The following is a 20,686-nucleotide window of genomic DNA, read 5'->3' as shown; positions in this document are numbered from 1 at the left end:
TTTACCCAATTCACAGGAATGCCACCACCAGATTTTATTTATTTTTGCGATTATTAATCCACACTTATTCCTGTGATTAATCGTGATGAATAATCACAATTACATGAATAACTCGTGTCTTAGAATGTAATTTCACTAATGATGTGCACGTGACCCATCAACTCTTTAAAATAGAATAATAACTTTAATAATTAGGAGATAAAATAATAATGTCATAAATAAATAAATATCGGAAGGTATTTTGATTTTGAGAATAAATTTTTTCATTAAATTTATTTCGCATTTAATTGTATGGAAATGGCATAACAGAAAATATGAGATGAGGCAGTGGCAATCTGGTGAAGAGGTAGGTCTTTGCTTGTAGCTGTCGCATCATCTTTCCCATGCTCCCTTTGACCAGTGTTCATGGTGTCACACCCACCCACCTTTCTTTATTCTTCTCCATTATTCTTCTCTTCCTCTTCTTCTTCCTCCTCATCCTCTCCTCCTCTTCCTCCTCCTCCTTCTCCTCCTGGTTCCGCTCCATACTTATTTCCCGCTCCTTCTCCGTGAGCGGGTGCGCGGAGACACTCGCCTTGCACGTTGGATCGGCGGCGGGCGTCGAAGCCGAGGGTTTTTCTTTCCGAGGTTTGATCTTGACCTCTCTGAACTAATGTTCCATTTTATTGTATTTATTTATTTTTTTTGCTCTCGGCGCAATTTCTAGCGTTTTTGTTACGAAAAGATGATATTTTGGGCGGACTTCGTCTACGATGGGAACACTAATTACATCTGGGATCTTGATTTGACCGTTGAATTAGTAAAAACGGGATCTTTTTTGGGAAGTTTTGTTCACAAGTTAGAATTTGAGAACCTTGCTGTTTTAGTTTTCTCTGATAGTTTTCGGGAGAATGGGTTGAATTCGATGAATTGCGTTCTTGATTTTTCTTAAGAGTTTAGATTGATTGCATCATCCGGCAGCATAATTTGAATTGGTTCGATTCAACCTTTTGACTCGGTAGGTTTGCGCTTAAAGTTGTTCATTGGTGCATAGAAGACGTTGTCTGCATTAATATCCTGTTTGGGAGGTCATCAGAGAAGTGCCCAACCAGTAATTGTTTTGTCAGCATTTACTCATCCGTTCAGCGTGCCGTGGTTCTTATCTTTAAGCCACTTTTGTTTAACAGTTTCGAGACCACATAATTTAACATAAGATGGCAGTTCTACTATGGTTTTTTCTAAGTACTTTGTTCAAGATGATTGATTTTGTTTGGTTAAGAATACACGATAGTTCCTCTCATAGCTTCAATGTGAATTGAAGCATACACGACAATTAGGTAGATTGTTACTGATCTTTTTAGCCAAGTAGTCATGTAGATGGATTTGATAGTCATGAAAATTCTGAAGATAATCAATTTAATATATATGTATGTTGCTTCTTTTGCTGATATGGTTATGTTTACTTCTTTAGGGAAACCCAGCTTTTTGACACTTGCAAAATGGGCTGCTTCACCATTTTGAAGCAGAATAAGAAGAAGAAAAATGTGAGCTTTGCCAGCAAGAGACCACCAAAGTTGAATGAGAGCTCAACTTCTACACTTCCTGAACCAGAGTGCGATAAGCCATCTCTTCAGTCGGCCCCTCCAAGTTTCAGAAACAGAACAAGATCTTCTCAATCTATATCACCAAATGTGAGAGCTAGAGCATTATCTGCTCCTTCTAGCCTTATCGTGGCAGATCGGGATGTTCTTGAATTTGATGATCAAGAAGAGTGCAAGGGTCGAAGTTGGCCAGTGAAGGATCAGCATTTCTCAAATCCGCTACCACTTCCCCTTCCCTCACCACGCACCGACTCTGTTTTGAAGAATTTCTCAAGTTTTAAGTCAAACCAACCAATGAGTTCTAGTAACACCTCGGGTCCACTCCCATTACCGCAATCCAAGAAAGGGCTTCGCAATTTCTCATATGATGAAATTTCAATAGCTTCTCAACATTTCTCGCTTGAATTTGGCATTTCTGAAAGCAGCTCGATGACCGTTTGTAATGCAACTTTTGGAAATGAGATAACTTCAAAGAAGATTGAAGCCACAGTTACTTGTTTACAGCATTTCTCGCAGGTAATTTATTTATATCCTAGAAATTTCTTCTTTGCACATTTTCTCTTTTGCTTTAGATACTTGTGGTGTTATATTTAGAATACTCAAACCTCTAAGCATCAATGTAACTTCCAGAAAGATTCGAATGCCATGTCTTATTTATGTACGGTTAATTCTACTTCAATTCACCCATTGTGAAGCTAGTATTTCATCTTTCTTCAGAATTTGATACTAGTGTTGTTTCCTTTTTCAGAATTGATCCAAGGTTCTTGTGAAATTCTGTTGAATCCTTAAGTGGGTGGATTTCATGGACTGTTTCTTTTAAATTTTAGCAACATGTTTATATTGATATGAGTATTTATGCATTAGTATTACCACTATAGGTGTTCTTTTTATTCGTTGGGTGCATTCAAACAATTTCTAGAAAATTAATTGATTGATGTTGCTGCACCATAGTGATGGTTAAGTGAATAGTAATTTGTCATGTTTGACCTTTTTCAGAATTTGAAGGAATTTGCAAGTGAGGTGAATATAATAGCTTCACTACAGCATCCTAATCTTTGCAAGTTAATTGGGTATTATGCTCAAGATGGTTCTGATGAGAGAATGTTGATATATGAGAGGCTCTATCATGGGAGTTTGGACCGACTGCTCCATGGAAGATCAGATGGTCCTTCCATTGATTGGCTTACAAGGATAAAAGTGGCGGTCTGTGCTGCAAGAGGTCTTGCCTTCTTACATGAAGAAGGGCCTTTTCAGGTGAATTAACTTCATCCTTGATATGCCATGCACTGTGTATTTGATTTAAGATACGTCGAGACAAAATTAAATAATTTGAAGAATCTATTAGAAAGGTAGAAATTTAATTAGTTCTAGCATTTTGTTGACACAGTCTCAATAAGATTAGAGTTATGAAATTGACAAGTTTTCATTTTAACACATTGGAGATCATTTGATGAGGATGATATGATGTCTATAAAATCAGGGACTGGGATCTTTGGCCATTTGTCTTTTTATTCAGACCCTGTGAAAGAACAAGTACTAAATTTTGCAAAATTATCAACGATTGCTTATTCTATATAAAATTATAACAATATTTACAATCTAATTCCATAAGACTTCTACACGTGTATAAAAAAACTAACTATTTAAACCATGTTCTGAAGAATATCTAGCATCTTATAATTTTGTGCTTTAGCTGGTATCTTACATTGATATCATGTTTTTGATAATCAGGCAATGTATCATGAATTCTCTATTTCAAACATACAAGTTGACAAGGATTACAGTGCAAAACTCTCAGGATATGGATTTGCCAGTTACTACAACCTAGACACAAGCATATCGAATTCTTCTATCGTAAGTGGTTTAACTCAAGTTCCCAGTTTGATGCGGTTCGCCTGCTTGTTCCAGCAAATCGCCACTTACATAGTAACCTTTGCTGAGCTTATTCATTTATCGTTGATCAGGGCTCCGGGAACCTGTCAGTGGAGACCTTGGAGAAAGGATTACTGACTCCTAAAAGCAATGTTTGGAGTTTTGGAATTGTCCTTCTTGAACTACTGACTGGACGGAAGAATCTCGATGCCAGGTACCCTAAAGAAGAGCGCAATATTGTCAAATGGAGCAAGCCATTCCTTGCCGATGATTGCCTCCTATCATTTATCATGGATCCTCGAATCAAAGGGCGTTTCCCTCCCAAAGCAGCACGAACAGTTGCAGATATAATATCGAAGTGCCTTCAGAAAGATCCTTCAGAAAGACCTACCATGAGGGCTATCGCTGAATCACTGGAAAATGTCCAAGAGACGAAATGCCCAAGCCGCTACCGTCTTAAAGAACCATCTGCAGTTTCTGGGAAAAGGATGCTGAAATCTCAAACGATAAATGGCATGGTCATCCCTGCACCACCGCCCACAACTGCCTTTTCGCCGTCACCTCCATCAATATCCCAACAGCTGTCGTTGCCGAGAACTTCATTTTCAATGCCACTGCGACTCCAGAACTGTTCGACCACAGCTTCATTTGAAGATAGTAGGATAAACAGTCCCAGGAAACCCAGCTCGCCTATGTTACATAGGTCGACCAGACTCGAAGGATTTTAACTGTTCATATATTCTTTATTTGAGTATTTATGTTTGATGCTTTATTTGTGATTTCGATGTGGATACATGAAGTATAGATGTGCCTGTTGAAACAGGGTTGAGACAATTTGTAGATAGAAGATGAGTGTCAGGTTGCGTCGTCGCATTATGAATGAAAGAATCAGTTATCTAGTAGGGAGTGAACTTTGTTCGACATCTGTAAATAAAGTAAATGTGATCCTCTCGTATTAGAAAAGTTGGTTTGTCCATGAGTTTCCATTTGATGATGTGCAATAACTCATTGCTCAAAAACTCGTCCTTGTTAATTAGTTTAAACTGTTCCAACCTGCAGTTGTTTTGAGGTGATGATGATGCCTTTTCATGTTTTTTTTTTAAAAAAATTTAAGGGGATGTTTGGTTTGATCATTTTCTAGTTTCATTTTCTGTAAAAATAAAAAACATGTTTGGTTGATCATTTTTACTTATGTTTTTCAGAAAATGAGATCTCATTTTCTAGAAAATTAGAAAACGGCTAAAAGTCGTTTTCAGAAAAAACTGAAAACGTTGTCCAAAAAAAGTGAAAATGTGAAAACGTGGCTGAAAAAAAAAGTGAAAACCAGAAAACGTGGCCGAAAAAAAAGTGAAAACGTGGTCCACTGGTGTCATTTTTTTTCATTTTCTTTATCCCTTTTTTTTTTCTCCTCTCCCGAACTCCCGACTCCCGTGCATCTTCTCCCGTGCCCTAAAACGTTGCTTCCGTCTGGCGCACCACCGTTCCTCCTTCGCCCCCTGTTGCTCACACACTGGCAGCCCTTTGCTAATCCCGCATCCTCTCTGTCGTGCTCGTCTTCTCCATATTTTCCAGCGATCCCTTCCATTCATCACATCCTCTCTGTTGTGGATTACTTGGTGTTAGAAATCATTCATAGGTTTCCTTAATTATGTAAGTAATATAATTTTTTTTTATAATCTGGTAGTTTTTTCTTCAGTTTGTGTATTGGATTAATCCGATGTATAATTTCTCATCTTTTATATGATTTGAATTTGGTTATCTTATTTGTTCTTAAATAATAGTTACTTTCATGCATGATGGGAGGAGGAAGCTTCTCAGTTGGAGTGATCATGGCAAGATATGTAAATGATAGGGATATTTTTTCCTAACACAATGAGATATTTTATATCGAAAATTTATTAGAATAAACTCACGTAAATATCAACTATATTAACCATGGGACTTCTTTAGTTGTTTCTTTATGTCCAAGCATTCTTAGTTGTGTCTTTATAGCAGGTATTCTTTAGTTGTTTCTTTATGTCCAAGCATTCTTAGTTGTGTCTTATAGCAGGTATTCTGTAACGACCCGACCCTTTGGCCTCTTGGGCGGCCCTTGTGGCAGCCCAACTGGCGGCCCCTTATGTCGTCGGCCCATTTGGATTTTTGCCTCTCCCAGGATTCGAACTCTAAACCTCCAGGCTTAAGTATTAGAGTTTATGAATCCTGGTAACCAAGTGAGATCATCTCACTTGGTTACCAGGATTCATAAACTCTAATACTTAAGCCTGGAGGTTTAGAGTTCGAATCCTGGGGGAGGCAAAAATCCACTGCCAGGGGTGGAAAGTCCTAGTGAGTAACGGCACGGCCAAAGGTCGTCGGTCGACGACATGAGAGGTCGCCAAATGGGCCGACGACATAAGGGCCGCCAGTGGGTCGTCGCAAGGGCCACCCAAGAGGCCAAAGGGCCGGGTCGTTACAATAACCTTGATGGTCTCACTTGGTTACCAGGATTCATAAACTCTAATACTTAAGCCTGGAGGTCTAGAGTTCGAATCCTGGGGGAGGCAAAAATCCACTGACCAGGGGTGGAAAGTCTTAGTGAGTAACGGCACGGCCAAGGGTCGTCGGTCGACGACATAGAGGTCGCCAAATGGGCCGACGACATAAGGGCCGCCAGTGGGCCGCCGCAAGGGCCGCCCAAGAGGCCAAAGGGTCGGGTCGTTACAATAAAAGGCGCCTTCCCCCAGGATTCGAACTCTAGACCTCCAGGCTTAAGTATTAGAGTTTATGAATCCTGGTAACCAAGTGAGATCATCTCACTTGGTTACCAGGATTCATAAACTCTAATACTTAAGCCTGGAGGTCTAGAGTTCGAATCCTGGGGGAGGCAAAAATCCACTGACCAGGGGTGGAAAGTCCTAGTGAGTAACGGCACGGCCAAAGGTCGTCGGTCGACGACATGAGAGGTCGCCAAATGGGCCGACGACATAAGGGCCGCCAGTGGGTCGTCGCAAGGGCCACCCAAGAGGCCAAAGGGCCGGGTCGTTACATATTCTTAGTTGTTTCTTTATTATTTTACTTTCTTAGTTGTTTCTTTATGTCCAGGCAATATTTTCCATTTTTCCTTAATTTTATTGTTCTTACTATTCTTCATTCTATTTGTGCCCTTAAATATGAAAACAATTGTTTTATAGAAGACATTATGGGAGGCCATAATCCTGGTATCGATGTGGAGAAATATGAGTGGTCAAAGACTAATGTTGCCATGTTTGTCGAGATCATTTATGATAAAGTGAAGCACAATAAGTTACAAACATCTACCTTTAGTAATGTGGTTTGGGAGGAAATCAACAAAGAATTATATCAAACTACGAAGATGAATTATGGTGTCGATAGGCTCAAAGGTAAATGGAATCGTCTACACACCAGACAACGACCTTTTTACTGCATTGCTTGCTCATACTAGTGTGACAATGGATCCAGACACTGGTAAAGTGAATGCTCCAGAGGAAGTGTGGGCAGAATTTTATATGGTAAATATTTTTATCTATTCAAATATATATTTTTATTGTATGCTAGTGTATAATAAAATGCTTTCCTAATCAATTGTACAGAAAAATAAAAGGGAGTACAAGTCAATACAAATGGAAGGTTGTGATCATTTTCACATTCTTAGTGAAGTTTTTGGTGGGACAATAGCAACAGGTGATATGCATAGGGCTTCTACTCAATTACCTCCCACATCTGATGAAGAGAGAGAGCTTGAAGAAGCATTCATTAATAGAGGTGTTAACTCATATGTTGAAGTCGTTGATGATGAGAATGAGGATGTCGGAGGGGAACCTAATAATCGGTGGCGTCGTGTTGCAGAATCATCCAATAGTCGTCGACGTAAAGATCCTAAACATTCAAGAATTGAAAAGTATGAGGCTTGTATGGACAAGTGGAGTAATACCATGGAACAGCTGAGTGGAGAATCTATTTCTAGACAAAAATACTTGGAGTTGAAGGCTGCTAAGTTAGAACGTGAACAAGATATATCCTGTTCTTCTGGAACTAGCATGTTCAATGATCCATACTCTATACAGATGTGCATGCAGATTTTAAATGGGATGGAATCTTTATCTATCCAAGCATACACAAAAGCTACCGAAGCTTTCCTTAAACTTGGTCTGCGTGAAATTTTCATGAAAATTCCATCAAATAGGAGAGCTGAATGGTTGGATTGCCTCAATCTTGAGCACGTGTAGGATCATATGTTGCCAAGTTGATGGGGAGTGATTTTATTACCTAGCCGAAGACTACTTAATGTTAATGGAGTTTGTTTGATTTTGTGGCTTGAATATTGAAGACTTGTTTGATATTTTGGAATTTAATGTTGAAGCCTATGTTGATCTTTTCAATATGAATTGTTTATTCGGTGTTTATGTGATGAATCTATTGATAATTTGATACATGTGTGTTGATTTTAATATTGGTTTGATGCAGATCATGTCAAGCTCTGATAATGAATATGATGAATTAGGTCCAGATATTAATTTGCTGATAGTTTTGGGTATTGCAAATGATTTTTTTCATGACATGATGATTGAATATTTTGGATACATTGATCGAATGTCGTGTCGAACTTCATCTCTTAATGGGAGGATGTATATACAAGAAATACTTGATGGGCACCCCCAAGTTTGCTTTGACAATTTTCGTATGTCAAAACATGTGTTTGTTAATTTTTGTAATACATTAAAAGAGATGAATCTATTGCAAGATAGAAAGAAAGTTGCAGTTGAAGAAGGTGTCGCTATGTTCTTACTAATTGTCGGGCACAACACACGACATCGGATATGTGCAGATTGATTTCAACATTCATTCTACACCAGTAGCATGTGGTTCAAACGAGTTCTACGAGCTGTTTGTACCTTGGGCACATATATTATTCGACCATATGAACACAATGACGTCCATCCTCACATATTGAACAATCCAAAGTGGTTTCCGTATTTTAAGGTACATATGCTACACTAATGTGTCTACTTACATTAACAACTTATCCTTAACACATTGTGCATTTTTAGAATTGTCTTGGAGCTATCGATGGGACTCACGTGTCGGCATGGGCACCATCATCAATTCAGACATCTTTTCATGGTAGAAAGGTTATTGTTACACAAAATGTGATGCTTGCATGTGATTTCGATATGCTTTTCACATTTGTATATACTGGTTGGGAGGGGACAGCAAATGAATCCAGGGTGTTCATAGACGCATTGACAAGGCATGAAAATAATTTTCCTAAACCTTGCGGTGGTAAATAACATATAAAACTCTATATATATATTCATTTATGTTGATATTTTACATCATTAATATGGAAACAATATATGCAGATCAATTTATCTTGTTGATTCTGGTTACCTAAACATGCCGGGGTTTCTCGCTCCGTATTGAGGTCGACGCTATCACTTGTGAGATTATCGGGGGCAAGGCAGACCAAGGGGGAAGGAAGAGTTATTTAATTATAGGCACAGTACATGTCGTAATATTATAGAGCGGTGCATTGGGGTGCTCAAAGCAAGGTTCCGAATTTTAAAAGATATGTCAAACTATCCAATTACTAGGCAAAGATTAATTCCAGTTGCATGTTGTGCGGTGCATAATTTCATACGTCGACATCATGCAATGGATAATTTGTTTATGGAATACTCTTCTGATGATATGCTTATGTCCGGAGTCGAAGGTGATTTTAATGATCAAGAGCCGATTCCAATTGATTCAAGTCAAACAGCTCAGATGGGAAGCATACGTGATGAAATTGCAAGCAATATGTGGAATGATTATATGGTGTACCCCCCAAGTACCCAACCTTAGTTTTCCCTTGAAACATCAGTCTCTTGCTACAGGTATGTTGTGATTAAATATGGATTGGGGTTTTTAATTTGTTTACTTGTCTCTAACATGTGTTTATTGCCATGAAGCCTCGAAAGAATGAATAGAAGCTCCATGGAGTAAATTCTAATTTTGCACTCTTGTAATTGAGCACCTAAATTGTGAGTAAATTCTTCTTCAATGCTGTGCATTTGTTTAGTGTTGTTCTGCAAAAATTCTTTGATGGTTGTCGAATTCTTTGGTTGTTTTAAGTTGGCCTTCCTATTTCCCTTTGTCAGATTTAGTGTTAGAAATTTGATCTGTGTAACTAGAACGACTACTTATGAAGTTGATGGCCATACATTGTAATCAACCTTTTTTTGGCAGAACATGATTTTACCATCTTCTGCTTCTGTTCAACAAACATCTATCACAAACATTTTATTTATTGTATGCCAAATGGCTTTAACCTAAGCAAGATCAAATGCAAGCCTTTTTTTCTTGTTCTTTTTTTGCCCTTTGTCAAAATGACTAACCATTCATTTTATGCTTTGGCCATTTGGGCTAATAGGTAACTTTTGGTGTTAAATTGCAGGTCACAAGTGTTGGTTTCGATTTTGTTATGCTCGCGATAATTGGCCTTTATCTTATCGTCCTTTTTACTGTTCTGGTCATCGCAACACAAGTATGTATCTTTCCAGCAAGGTTCTATAGACATACAATGCAAGATGCTAACTGTAACGAATTGCTTTGCAGGGTTTCGATGAACTTCTACTTATGATTCGACGTCCGCCGACTCGCAAGTCCAAAGCAGCATGAGCATGAGTCGCGTTTTGTTATTGACTTATTTTAGCCATGTACGAGTTTTTGTTATTTTTAGTAATCGAATTCAATTGGAAATTTTGGTGTTATCTCTCAATGGACGATGTATTGTTATTGACTTATTTTAGCCGTGTACGAGTTTTTGTTATTTCTAGCGATCGAATTCAGTTGGAAATTTGTATGTTATTGTTTTAATTATGTCTCCTTAATAAGATCGATCAGCAGTATAAGCATCAATTATCAGCAGGGTTATTGGAAAATAGTGTTCTTGTTAATCCTCATAAGTAGTTTTTAGGATTAACATGCCGAAATTTTCAAAAGGGTCATGTAAATGAACGTGTGGTGGCTCCAAATAGTATTTTGTCAGTGGTTTACCCTAAACCCTAAAATTAAATTTAAAATTTAAACCGTGTTTTTTGAATTAGAAATTCAGATTAGGAATTTCGATGTGTCTAGGAATTTCGATATTATTGTAATATAGAAGCTTAATCCTATATTAGATTAGAAATAAGACTAATTTTACTATATTAATTTTTCATCTTTGTTTTTTTTCTAAATAAAATTAATTTAGATTACCATTTTCATATTAACTTACCAAACACATTTTCCTGTTTTCTTTTCTATAAAATAAAAATACAGTCTATCATACCAAATGCATTTTCTAATTTTCTTTTCTATAAAATATAAATACAGTCCAACATACTAAACGTATTTTCTATTTTCTAAAAACTACATTAGAAAATATAAAAACAAACAGAAATAGAAAATGAAAAGTAGAAAATGAAAAAAATTTACAAACCAAACGCACCCAATTTCCAATTCTTCTGATTAATCTGAAAGTCATCAATTTGATTTTATAAAATTTTTTGATTGATCATCATGATAAATCTAGAAGTTCGAATGGTTCGTTGCTCTGTAGCTAGTTTCACAATGCACCACGGTTAGAGTCGATTTGTCAATGTTTGGTTAACCGTGGAAGGGATTTATCATTGCACCATCGATTGTTTTGACTTGTCCACACCTCGCTTGGGTCAACCCATCCAACTGGATCGATCTCCCCATCAAATTTACAAGCGTGTTAATCTAACCAGTTTGATCACTTGGCACGCCCCATCTAGCAAGATGAATCTGACTTATCCAACTTGATCAATCCGACTGAGATGTTCAATTCAATTAATTGTAAAATTGACTAAGGAGAAAATAAAAAGACATTCCTATAAATTCAAAAAAAAAATCCTTTAAAAAATTATTAAAATAACACCGCACTTATAATTTGATAAAAAAATACCATCTTAAGATGGTTTTGACTAAGGTTGAAATTGCTCCATCTTGGAACAGCCCACCTTAAAGATATATTATTATAAAAGTGCAAGCAACTTTGATTAAAATTATACTATCTTGAAATAATTTTGCCTAAAACTATGCTATCTCAGAATAATTTTAATTAACATTATTCCAAAATAAAAAATAGAGGGATATTTTATAATTTTAATTATATATAAAATATTATTTTAATATATTTTGAAGGAGATTTTTTTAACAATATAGATTAAAAAATATCATTTTAATTTTCTACATCTAGTAAGTCAATTCAGTTGGATGGAGGGATTGAGAAAAATATCTTATATAAAATACAAATAAAATTGTTGAAATGAAAGAGAATGTCATATGTTCTTTGTGACCGTAAATACTTCTAAGATTTAAAATCTTACAAAATAATAGTTAGAGTTGCTCTGTTATATGAAGTTGAATGTTAAATTATGATTTAAATACATGAGCAAAAAAAAAATGAAAATGACAAAAATGAAAATATTAAAATGAATATACAAATATACAAAAAAAAATAGACAAGATAAGAAATGAAATTAGTATGGAGAGAGTTAAGATTATAGTTATTGAAAGAAAATTTTGAGAGACATGTTTAAAATGATAAATACATATACTTAGACGATCAATAAGTGCTCAATTAGACGATATAAAACTATTATAATACGCACATTAAATATGAAATGGAAAAACTAAAAAAAATGAATTAATAATAATAAATAAAAATGATTGAATATAAATAATGATATAGTAAAAGATAAAGTCCAAATGACATACTAATTTCACTTAACAAAATAAAATTTGATTATTATTATTGTAGTAGGTCAATCAACTTGTGCAACAAGGCACGCCTAAATGATACCTTGACTTGTCCAACTCGCTTAGCATGTCCAACTAAATTAACTCATCTAAGTCATCCAACTGATCAACTTGCAATCCTATTCCTTTCGAATTAGTAATCATAATTGTCTTTTTTACCACCATTATAGAAATTTTAACTCTAAAGAAATTCATGCAGAATAGATTAACTATTTCTAAAGAAATTCATATAGAATAGATTAACTATTTCTAAAAAGAAGACAAGAGCATTGCCTAGCCCCCCTCAACTTCTATTCTTCTTTTGTTGATACCTGAAAATTTTACTACACAGGAATTTACTAGGTTTAGATTGTTAACTAAAACTCAAATTTTGGTACTATCAAGCTTCAGATCTACAAACAAAATGGTTTAGCACGTCCCTGTTAGAAGGATCACCATTACAGCCTTCAAGATGCATATTGCCAAATGCGCCAAGGTATAGCTCAGATTTCAGCATGTTGGATGTGATTTTGTGTTTCTTGATTGTCAAGCGGCATGTACTGCGCCATGATAGCCCGAATCTCCGAGTCCATGTAGCTCTGAACAAAACAGGAAAGAAAGATCAGATGCTGGAGTTCAAATTTGTGAGCTAGAATGTTGTACCATAAACCAGGCTCGCATGGTGGTAGTTTACCGACGCACAGAAAACAGATAGTTGTTTACCGACACAGTCTAAATATTAACAGGGCTCAATTCGTTGTGTGGATGAAAAAACATGAATGACACACAATGCTAGCACTAGAAAAGGCTCGAAAATAGCAAACTTTACCCTGATTCTGTACTTGTATACTGCATAGGCAACAACTCCAGCTATAACTAGGCCAAAGAAGATAACCCACAAAAAGCTCCAACCAACCTCTGTAGAAGGTCTTTTGCCTGGATACAGTAGGTATTATAGTCAATCTCATGTAGTAATAGTAGTTGAAACTATCTTTTCTAGTTAGTTTTCTTTTATTATTGATTGAAGAATATAGTTATTATGGATATTTCAATGAAGTGTAGAGATTAGGCTATACGCACTTATGCACGTGTCATGGTCCTTTATGTATAGCAAATCATCACCGCAGCTGCACTCGTAGTTTCCCCAGGTGTTCTTGCACTTGCAGGCAGAGCATTGACAGGCTAACCTTTCCTTGCATTCGTCAACATCTGCGAAAGCGAATCATTGGTAGTAAAAATCATTGAATACGATAAAGAAACTAACAGTTTTTCACAGGAATAGCTATTCAAAATTCCCCATAATTTTCATGGAGTAAACATTCTTATTCTTGTGTTTGGCGGCATAAATTAATTTGGAATATTAATTTCCATGGAATTGTGATTTCCTGTTCACAAGGAATAGTTATTAATTGTGTAATCCATCCTTCTTCGAATAATAAATATTGTTATTCTATTTGTCCCTCCAATGAATATTATTGTGAGCATGGATTGACCAGGTATGTATGGTGATCTCTTGGTGCGCTAAGTGATGAAGCATGATGATCAATAGGCTTGTAAACGAACCAAGCATTCGCGAAAAAGCTTGGTGTTCAGCAATATTCACAGATCAATTAAATAAACAAGCTTGAACAACTCGTTAAACTAAACAAACAACTCGTTAAACTAAACAAACAAGCTTGAACACATATGTGTTTAGCTCGTTAATGTTCGTGAACAACGTTTGTGAACAACGCTCATTAATAAAACTCTTATCAATATACTAAATAAATAAAAAAATAAAATAAAAAAATAAATTTAAATTATCAAACTCCATAACTAATCAAACAAGTAAAAGTTTCAAACAATCAAACAAGCTTGAATTGAGAGTTCGATAACATTTAAACGAACCAAGCTTTAACTAAGCTCAAGCCAAGCTAGAATTGAGTGCTCAAGCCAAGCTTCAAACAAGCTCAAACTCATAAAAAATAAACCAAGTCAAGCTTGAACAATCATTTTAAAGGCTTGGTTCATTTTAAGCTCGGCTTGGCTCGGCTATCTTATCAAATAAGCTTGAACACTCCAAAGCTTGGCTTAGCTCGGCTTGTTTACTGCCCTAATGATCGGGATAGAAGACCTAAGCAAGTTAACTAGGCAAGTCAAGTGCGGCGATTCCATTAAGTTAGATAGGCTAATCGGATTATACAAGATGTACCATCTGGCTATGTAGGTTGAGAGCATCAGGCAGGTCAGGTCAAACAGTTGGGTCAAGTAAAATGGGGCAGGTCAGGTCAAACAGTTGGGTCGAGTCAAATGGGCCTTGGTTACCCTATCCAACCAGGTTAATTCATAGATCGAACAACTTAGACCACCAACTAGGTGAAGCACTGACCCCGTGATTTATCTGCTTTCACATAACCAGGGGACGAGCTGTGAGGGGTGCTTGGGGTGAGCATAATCACCTTTTGCTACAATCGTAGTCGGGCCAAACTAGACTAGTAGATGAGTTAGAATAGGGTTGTATTTGTGAACAAGTACAATATTAACTCGATAAAAGCTCGTTTATGTTTGTTTGGTATTTAGAAATAAAATAAACAAATAAATTTGAACACTAGTGAGCTCGACTTTATAACATTCATTAACAAAAGTCGTGAAAAATTCATGTATGACTTGATTATGACCTTGTCTAAAGTCGGATCATGATTTTATTTCTTGATTTTTATATTCAAATATATATATATATATATATAATAGAATACATTTTATAAATTCTAATATACTATATGACAATATTTAAAAATGAAAAAAATAATAAAATTTGCTTTGTTGAACAAATATTTTAACTACATTTTAGATTCAATAATGGCTCTAGCCTTATTATTGAATGGTATAGCCCCCGGGCTTGGCAAATGCATGGTAGTTTGCTTGTAGTGGGCAAGGTTTGAGTACCAAAAAATGCATCACCAGTGTTCGTCCCGCCATGCACTTAACACATGATGAACTTCCATCAACGTGAGGTCATTGCGTGGGGGTTGTTAATGTGGCGGCTCCACATTTGGGCACCACAAGAATTTCAATAAACAATTTTAAACAACCTCATGAAGACAAATGAACAGACTGAATGCAATCAAGCTCGACACAACTAGGTAACAACTCTACATTAGGCTAGTAGATTTGAACAAGCTGATCAAACAGGACAAATTGAATTGACTGATTGGATCAGGCAAGCGAACCGGTTAGGTCAGTTGGGGCAAGCAAGTTGACTCGAATAAGTCGGTCAAATTAAGAGGGGGCTATTAGTCAGACTAGGAAGGCAAACAAATGGATTGATAGCTCACTAGGGAAGGATATTTATGTAAGGATATTGTCATTAAGAATTCCTTTTCTATTTCATATAACATTCTTATGAATCAAACCTCAAAATAATGGTTTCAATACATTTTGATCCACTCAATCAAGAGCTGCTTACTTCACCTCGCCACAAATATGTAAATGAAGCGGGATAGGATTAAAACAAAACATGAATTCAAGTTTATGAGATAAATTTTTTACCTTACCTTACTTTCCCCTCGCATGAATTCAAGTTTATAATGTGTATATCATAGAAATCGTAAACATTTTATTTTGAAGTTAGTTGTCCGTCCCAACCTAAACTTGACAACAAAAAAAAAAAAAAGTGAGATGATACGGGATGGGGAAGAAGATTTCAACTCATGCCTCGCCTAACCAACCCTGTGTCCAAAAAGTCACTTCGACCTGCTCTATGTTTTTCCTAAATTCCATGTCTATTCCATGATATAAACAACCAATCTAAGAAATGCTAACTAATTTTATTCTTTCTTTACTCCATTCTCCAGGAGAAAGTACAGACTAAGCATCGACAATAAAATAAATACCTTCACAATTGATTCCATCGCCCTTAAAGCCTGATGGGCATTTGCATCCCTCATCCTGCAAGTTGTTTATTCAGGTGCTTAGAATTGAAAAGGACAGTGGGAACAAATGGTTTTAATCCCATTGCTTACCACACAAGCAGAATATGTCTTTCTATCCTGAGTTTTCTTCCAGCATCGTCCATTGTTGATCTCACACCTTCCTGCCCCAGAAGCTGAAATGAAGGCACAACATTAAATGGACTTCAAAGGAGTAACTTGTGATTATGCTACTGAATGCACTGAATACAGTTAAAACACTCAAAATAATCAAATTTGCATTGGTATGATTAGAAGAATAAAAGTAGAAACATGACAAAGTCCAACAGCTGAATGGATTATCTCTCCGGAAAAAGTTAGGCAACCATGAAGATTGCTGCAATATACGTCATAGAAATTGTTCAACAGAATGTATTGAAGTTAACAAAATTTCTTCATAGACAACAATGACGGTAAAGATTTTTAAGGAATAAAGCTCGATTCTTCAATTAATGAGCAAGCAAAATGTTGTCCACATAACATTTGCATTAGATATTTAATTGCAAATCATGGCACCAGCACCAAGCACTGACAGGAATTTTATGTACTCTGCCACACTTTTTGTGTTAGTCAGACGATACCGATTGAAATTACCCATTATAATATGATGATAGTTGCTAATTCAACATGAATGACCGGAAGGATAAACATCAAATTACTACTAACTGATACTGATATTATTTTCTCTCTCCAATACTGTCCCCCAAAACACAAAGGACAGTAAATTGCAAATCACTTTAGATGGTGACAAGCTAAAGCACCAACTAAACCACTGTGTTAGTTGGACCATGAAATGGGATATTAGGTCCCTGCACCCAACTCATTGAGTGAGCTACAATCTGTTAATGAGAACTTTACATAACAAAATGGCTGTGTAGAAATCTTGAAAGGTAGGGATTGTCCTTGCATAATCATATTCCTTTCTTTTCCAGGTTCATAATAGGATCATTGCTTGGTCAGACCAGAAAATCACCAACAAGAAAAAGGCAACATGTTGTCTAACTAACTGTACCCAATATATTTGTAAGCATTATCAACATTTGCAGTCAGAGATATAGTTAAATATTTAAATAAAAATAAAAGAATACTAAAAGTATGACTCCTTGTTCTAGTTCTAATATTCACCCTGCTCATAACTACTGCAGCTCCAAACCTTAAGGCAAGGTTATACTAGTATATAAATTTTAAACCTTGGCAATAAAAAGTATTCATAAAAATCATACTAAAGTTTTAGCAACTCCAGCTCCTGCTTAAATGAGACTGATGTAGTACCTTCACAATGGGTGTATCCATCACCCACAAACTTCACACCTTCCACAACAGGGCATTCACAAATTCTACCACGAAAAGTATCCTGGGTAAAGATAAGAACAAACCATGGTCAACTAAACATAATTATGCAATTGTTATGGTTATTGATGTACTACTAAATACCTTGCATGCAGTGATATTAGAAGCCTTATCCTGCCAACAGCCACCATTATTGTCCAGACATTCATTTGTTTCTATGTCTATATAATTAAAAAACAAATAAAACACCAGACAATTGACCATTAGTCAGCTATCAGCTACAGCATAAAAGAGCTAAGAAATTGTAGCAATTAGAAGAGGCAAAAGTCCAAGAACCTTCACTCAAACAAACAGTTGGCTCGGTTGTCTCTTCAAAGCCAGCACAGATTGCTTTGAGCACTGCGGCCTTGTCTAGCTTGCCTAATAAAAGAAAGAACAATAAGTTAAACATAAGTTCCAAGGTAACAACAATCACTAAAGTACTGTTTAAAAGTTTACCCCTGTATTGCCTATTGTTGATAACAAGAGTTGGCAAAATAGTAACATCCCCACGGGAGTCCTTTCCAATCTAAGAACAGGAATCAAATTCAAAACATCAGGTGCATGAAATTTAATGCAATTTCAAATATAAGATAATGCAACAATTCAGAAAAAAAAAGTTCCAACCTGTGCATCTTGTTCGGCTTTAAGCACTGGATTATTTTCATCTGCATCAGGATCACCCATACATTGATTTATCTTCTTCAGATTAATGCCTGTTGGAGAAAGTCACATTATTATTGTAGATAAATATCATATATGTGGGAGAAATAATTATTATACTTTCTAATTCTTTAAATTTATTTTGAACCTAATGAACAGGCATACAACTATACACAATAAGACTAATTTAGATGCTCACCAAGTGATTTAATTACTGATTCAGCACAATCATTGGTATACTTCTTTTCCTTCATGGGACAACGTATTGCGAAGTCAGTCACATAATCCCACCACAGCCAAGGTTTCCCGCTTTCATTAGCAACCTTATGCAAGCACACTTGACGCAAGTTTTGGATTACAACATCTTTCCCATCATACCCTTTGCTGAAGTCCTGTTCAGGATCAGGTGCACAATATCTCCCATGGTTGATGCACTGAGACTTGCACTGCTTGCTCAAAAGAAAAGCTTCAGGACAGTACCATGTAATGTAGTGGGGAGTGAACTGTGTATAACCCTTTTTCTCTAGAATCTGTGCTGCTCCTTTGAAATTCTTAACAAATTGTATTTGACTGTCACATTTAGCACCACACTCATCGTTGCTATTTGTCCAGAATTCATATTCCACACGATCATCAGGATGGGGTAAAGACTCCCTCCAATCTAAATTGACGTTGACCATGTCAGCGTTTTGAATTGCCTTCTTTAAGCTATCACCAAGGCTTTTAGGGATGAGTGCTGAAGGAATTGTGATGTTTTGTAGGTAGTCTGCCCTGCTATCCTCCTCCTCTGGTGTGTCCATTGTTATCAGAGGTTCTAATTTGTTATCAGCAACAAGAACAGCCCCAGCTCCAGCATTTTGTGCATGCCAAGCTTTTGCAGTGAAGTAACAATCTGCACATCACACCCACATTTAAAAAAAAAAAAAAAACATAGTACAGTAAATTCAGTTTAGGCACTGTTATTTACTGAGTTCAGGAATGAACAAATTTCCTCTATCTTAAATAAACAAGGAGATTTAGGATTGCAAGATGGTGATGGGTAGGCAAATCAGAAGGGTAGACAAATAAATTATGAAAGACAATTAAGCCCAAAAAAAACTCACCTCCTCTGTCAACGAGAAGAAAGGTGGGGAACCCTCCCGGTTTCGATTTATACGAGATGTCGAAATTTTCAAAGCTCTGGCAACCCTTCCGGTTGGCTTTCGGATACGCTACGATCCCCACCATCGTCCCGCCATACTGAGGAACGCCAAAATTACCGATAGCACACTCGTAGATTCCCTTCAACGAATCCGGCGAAGTCACTCTCAGGCTATTCTTCTCCACCACGAACCTCCCCCGACACGACCCCCAGAGAATAAGCAAAACCCACACCCGAAACCACAGCATTTCTCCACAAATCTAACCAACCGAACCTCACAAAGAGGAAAAGAAGACAAAATCTTAACGATTTAGGAAACCTCGCACACAAAGCTACAATATTTGGCTCGAAAACGGGACCAATGAGGTCGTCCGAGACGGAAAGCAAGCTTCTTTTTTTCGCTTCCGAAGCAAAGATGCTACGGGCAAAGATATTTAGCATGAACCGCACGCAAGCGGGAAAGCGGTGGGAAGAGAAGGTGAAGGGAGACGGAAGGCGAGGTTAGGGTTCCTGATCGTCTTCGATCCGAGACGGAGAAAGAGAGCTGGAGCGGAGCGGAGCGGAGCGAAACGAGAGAGTGCGCAGCGACGCGGCGGCCTTCGCAGCTTTGCTTCCACCACTCCCACTAGTTTTTTAACCGACTTCTCGCTCGCCTGGTCTCGCCCTCTTCGCTCACGTGGTTGTTATTATTAGACCTTCGGAGCAATTTCATTCCGCCCCCTCTAATATTTCAATTGACTCGACAAATTTTTTATATGTTTTATTTGGGGTATCCATAAATATTTTAAATAATTTAAATAGTAACATTTAGCTAAATAAGAATTTGAATAACATTCAAAATATTTATCCAACTGGCTATCATCTTTAACGAAGTGATAAATTTGAGTCGTAATAAAATATGTTATATATTTACTAATTATCACGGAAGAAACAATTTAAATTTTAGTGATGGACCAAACTTTGAGATGTTTATAATATTCCCTACTGAAAATGATGTAAAGCCTTTTGGAGGAAATTTTGAGGGTGGACTTGCATTATTCGACTTAATAATTGGGGGTGTCATGTGAGACACATGACAAATATAAAATGAAGATAACTTAGTAAAAAATTTATACCATCCAATTTATCTAGTTTCACAATTTTGAAAGTTTTAAAATTATTAAAATACTCTTTAATATTTTTAAACTCTCCTTATTTTATCTCCAATTGCCTGAGCATTAAACTTATTACTTTGCTCAGAAAAATAAAAAAAGAGGACAAATGAGGTGGATAAAATAAATTTTTCATTGATAAATAAATAGTCTATTATAAGCTAATACATACTCAAGTAATTCCTTAATATTAACTAGTAAAACCTCACCATTAGC

The 20,686-nt window shown here is 36.5% G+C and overlaps 2 protein-coding genes and 1 long non-coding RNA gene across 12 annotated transcripts; 2 read left to right on the top strand and 1 right to left on the bottom strand.

Annotated features, from left to right (window-relative positions):
• The first annotated feature begins 410 nt into the window (after positions 1 to 410).
• LOC121996290 (probable serine/threonine-protein kinase PBL1) lies at positions 411 to 4,426 on the top strand. The gene is made up of 5 exons (XM_042550202.1): positions 411 to 627; positions 1,451 to 2,096; positions 2,577 to 2,834; positions 3,312 to 3,434; positions 3,545 to 4,426. Exons 2-5 carry the CDS (start codon positions 1,479 to 1,481, stop codon positions 4,178 to 4,180), a joined length of 1,635 nt encoding a protein of 544 aa, XP_042406136.1. The 5' UTR covers positions 411 to 627; positions 1,451 to 1,478; the 3' UTR covers positions 4,181 to 4,426.
• A 427-nt stretch (positions 4,427 to 4,853) lies between these two features.
• On the top strand, positions 4,854 to 10,345 carry LOC121996289. Of its 10 annotated transcripts, none has more exons than XR_006116028.1 (6): positions 6,393 to 8,435; positions 8,504 to 8,576; positions 8,667 to 9,328; positions 9,404 to 9,475; positions 9,889 to 9,978; positions 10,050 to 10,345. It is a non-coding gene; the product is annotated as an uncharacterized LOC121996289 (long non-coding RNA). The 10 variants fall into 10 exon arrangements; XR_006116027.1 differs by having other exon boundaries at positions 6,396 to 8,576; positions 8,667 to 8,735; positions 8,816 to 9,328; XR_006116026.1 differs by adding an exon at positions 4,854 to 5,102 and having other exon boundaries at positions 7,920 to 9,328.
• A 2,088-nt stretch (positions 10,346 to 12,433) lies between these two features.
• Positions 12,434 to 19,999, bottom strand: LOC121996288 (vacuolar-sorting receptor 1-like). Its single transcript, XM_042550200.1, has 12 exons — positions 19,282 to 19,999; positions 18,378 to 19,070; positions 18,143 to 18,231; positions 17,975 to 18,044; positions 17,813 to 17,896; positions 17,621 to 17,697; positions 17,459 to 17,540; positions 16,241 to 16,323; positions 16,112 to 16,166; positions 13,320 to 13,448; positions 13,069 to 13,175; positions 12,434 to 12,838 (listed from the first exon to the last, which is right to left on the bottom strand). The coding sequence occupies exons 1-12, from the start codon at positions 19,565 to 19,567 to the stop codon at positions 12,743 to 12,745; spliced, it is 1,851 nt and encodes a 616-aa protein (XP_042406134.1). The 5' UTR covers positions 19,568 to 19,999; the 3' UTR covers positions 12,434 to 12,742.
• Positions 20,000 to 20,686: the final 687 nt, after the last annotated feature.

This window comes from Zingiber officinale, chromosome 6A (genome assembly GCF_018446385.1).
Source record: "Zingiber officinale cultivar Zhangliang chromosome 6A, Zo_v1.1, whole genome shotgun sequence".
In the NCBI taxonomy this organism is placed as follows: domain Eukaryota; kingdom Viridiplantae; phylum Streptophyta; class Magnoliopsida; order Zingiberales; family Zingiberaceae; genus Zingiber; species Zingiber officinale.
Note: the sequence above shows the minus strand (reverse complement) of the source record. Positions and strands in the feature narration are given on the sequence as shown.

Excerpts from the sequence above, each read along its gene's own strand:
- LOC121996290 (XM_042550202.1), top strand. The coding sequence starts at position 1,479 with ATGGGCTGCTTCACCATTTTGAAGCAGAATAAGAAGAAGAAAAATGTG. Across the intron at positions 2,097-2,576 it reads GTTTACAGCATTTCTCGCAG|AATTTGAAGGAATTTGCAAG; the intron begins GTAATTTATTTA and ends GACCTTTTTCAG. Across the intron at positions 3,435-3,544 it reads GCATATCGAATTCTTCTATC|GGCTCCGGGAACCTGTCAGT; the intron begins GTAAGTGGTTTA and ends ATCGTTGATCAG.
- LOC121996288 (XM_042550200.1), bottom strand. The coding sequence starts at position 19,567 with ATGCTGTGGTTTCGGGTGTGGGTTTTGCTTATTCTCTGGGGGTCGTGT. Across the intron at positions 19,071-19,281 it reads TCTTCTCGTTGACAGAGGAG|ATTGTTACTTCACTGCAAAA; the intron begins GTGAGTTTTTTT and ends TGTGATGTGCAG. Across the intron at positions 17,541-17,620 it reads CTAATATCACTGCATGCAAG|GATACTTTTCGTGGTAGAAT; the intron begins GTATTTAGTAGT and ends ATCTTTACCCAG.